This window comes from Penaeus monodon, chromosome 8, assembly GCF_015228065.2.
Source record: "Penaeus monodon isolate SGIC_2016 chromosome 8, NSTDA_Pmon_1, whole genome shotgun sequence".
Taxonomy (NCBI): domain Eukaryota; kingdom Metazoa; phylum Arthropoda; class Malacostraca; order Decapoda; family Penaeidae; genus Penaeus; species Penaeus monodon.
Window position 1 is genome coordinate 52,892,436 of NC_051393.1, and position 2,542 is coordinate 52,894,977.

Sequence of the window (2,542 nt, forward strand, 5' to 3'; positions counted from 1 at the left end):
TTTAGAAATTGTCTCCACGCCTGTCCCAAAGCCATTTGTTAAAATTAAAATAAATGAATAAATAAATAAATCATACATGTGCAAACACATCTTTCCCAAATGCCTATCCCAAAGCCCTCTTCCCAAACACCTGTCATTAAAACACCTGTATCAAAAATTCTCTCCAATCCTTCCCCAAAGCACCTATAGAAACACTTTTAACAACACGCCTGTCCCCAAACCCCCTCGCCACGCCCACGCCTGTCCCCAAACCCCCCTCGCCACGCCCACGCTACAGCCGCACCTGCCAGATGGTCATGGCCTTCTTGACGAGCGCGGGTGTCATCTGCATGCCATGTGCCGCCGTCACGCCCTCCATGTCGAGCAGCTGAACAATCCCGGTGATGGAACTCTGTTCATCATCCTCCACCATCACGTCGCTGATCAGATGCGTCGCCTTGAACACCTCGTCCATCGTGGTCGTCCTGGGGTCGTGCAAAGCCGTGCGGATGATCACCACTTTGCGTCCCAGGTGGTCATGGCCGGGGACTGGGAGGAACATGCTGCGCGGGGTAGGGTGTGAATCGCCCTTGAGAATAGCGCTTCACAAGAACCCTTGGGTATATACCCTTGGGAAAGACCTTAAGAAGCGTTACTAAGAGTATTTGTTCTATCTATCCATGGACTTTCCCTTTTGGACTATCCCTTAAAACACTACCCCTCCTTAAGACTAGCTGTTAGGACTACCCCTTCGGGCTATCTCTTAGGACTGTCTTTCAAGCTATCCATAAAGATTATCACACTAGCCTGTCTCTGCAAATAGTCCCTTAGAACTACTTTTAATACTTATGACTATCCTTTATGACTATCCCATCCCCTAAAAGTCATCTCTTAAAACTATAAATCAGAACTGTTGCTGAAGACGATCCCTTAATATTCTCTCTTTAGACTATGCCCTTAAGACCTTAGGACCCCTTGCCTCATATAAATGACCTTAGAACTACTCCTGTAAGATTGTCCCTTAAGATATTACCATCAAAATTAGCTACTTTCCTGCAGTACGATCCCAAAGGCCTATCCCTTGAAACTACTTCTAAATTCCCTTAAAACTAGCATCTGATAATGTCCCTCGATATAGTATTCCAAGACTATCAGAATTTCTTTTAATACTATTCCTAAAAGTTATACCATGAGAGTCTCCCATAAATCCTTCTGTTGTGACTAACTCCCAAGGTCTAAGCCCCCAGTTTTTCTCCTTAAAACTGTACTTAAAACAATCTCTTAAAACTTTTCCTTAAAACTACCCCTTAAGACTGATCTTTAAAGCTGTTCCTTAAAACTACCCTTAAGAATGTTCCTTAATACTGAAGACTGCCCCTTAAAACTACCCCTTTAAAACTGTTCCTTTAAAACTATCCCTTAAGACTAACCTTAAAACCAGTCCTTAAAACTGACCTTCGAGACTACCCTCCATTCCTTCAGACTATCCCACAAGATTCTTGTGCCTATAATAATTATTAGTCCCAATGAAAGTGCTTGTACACTTTATTTTTGTTCTTATAATTTAATATTCAACTAATTCATTTTATTCAGTATCTATTTCTTATCGATTTTCACATCTTATTATTTTTCTTCTTCTACTTCTTCCTGATATTTCATTTAATGGTTTGGTTTTGCTGACACTGAGGAGACCAGACCCAAGGCGAGGCTTCAGCACCGATACAGTGACGTCACAAACAATGCAATAATTCGGAGACAAACAAACAACAAAACAAGTGAACAAAGACAGAGAAGACATCATACAAAATTAGCAAAATATAAAGCAAAGGATATCTGTAATTTGTAATTTCCTTTCTAGGAAAAAATAGAGAGGAAATCAGAATTGGATTTATTCAAAATTGTGGACGATTTTTATTTTTTTATTATTATTATTATTTTTTTATAATTTCATGATCTAGTAAATGAAGATTTAAACCTTTTTTTCTGCATTATCAGTAATACATTTTCTGTTACTGTGCAACTGACTAAAATTCATAAGAGAAGTTTGTTATCTCAGTATACCTAATTATTTATGCATATTCATAGTTTTATGGATTTCATATCGACTCCATTGAAAGAACTGATCGTCGCTTCATCATAGTTAATTATGAATACGTTTCTTCTAGTAACGCAATGAAATACAATTACTGTTCCATTACATCATTATCATTTTAGGATTATACCTGCAGTATATATAATGCTATTTATAAGGGTGAATCATAATTACTACTAATAGTAATGGTGTCTAATTTCTCATAATATATTATCAGTGAAAATGATTATAGAGATATTAGCAAAGAATGATAACAGTGGATATTACATATAAGTCCACATTTGTTTCCATCATATCCCTTTACCATATACCTTCTGTATCAGGCAAAGCGAATCACTGTTTATAGTATATATAGGACTTTTTTTTGTGTGTGTGGTTTATTTATAACGAGGATTGAAGCACGAGCAGTGAGAGAAGCAGAAGCCAAAAGCAGACTAGATTAAAATGAAAAGCATCTTGACGAATTTCCCA

General features: G+C 37.8%; 1 protein-coding gene across 1 annotated transcript in view; it reads right to left on the reverse strand.

Moving 5' to 3' along the window:
• Positions 1–256: 256 nt before the first annotated feature.
• Positions 257–2,542, reverse strand: part of LOC119576447 (retinol-binding protein pinta-like) — a 4,148-nt gene continuing 1,862 nt past the window's right edge. The window contains exon 3 of the mRNA XM_037924159.1: positions 257–542. Within this exon, the coding sequence (XP_037780087.1) occupies positions 272–542 (271 nt within the window). The 3' untranslated portion in view covers positions 257–271. The remainder of the gene's footprint in view (positions 543–2,542) is intronic.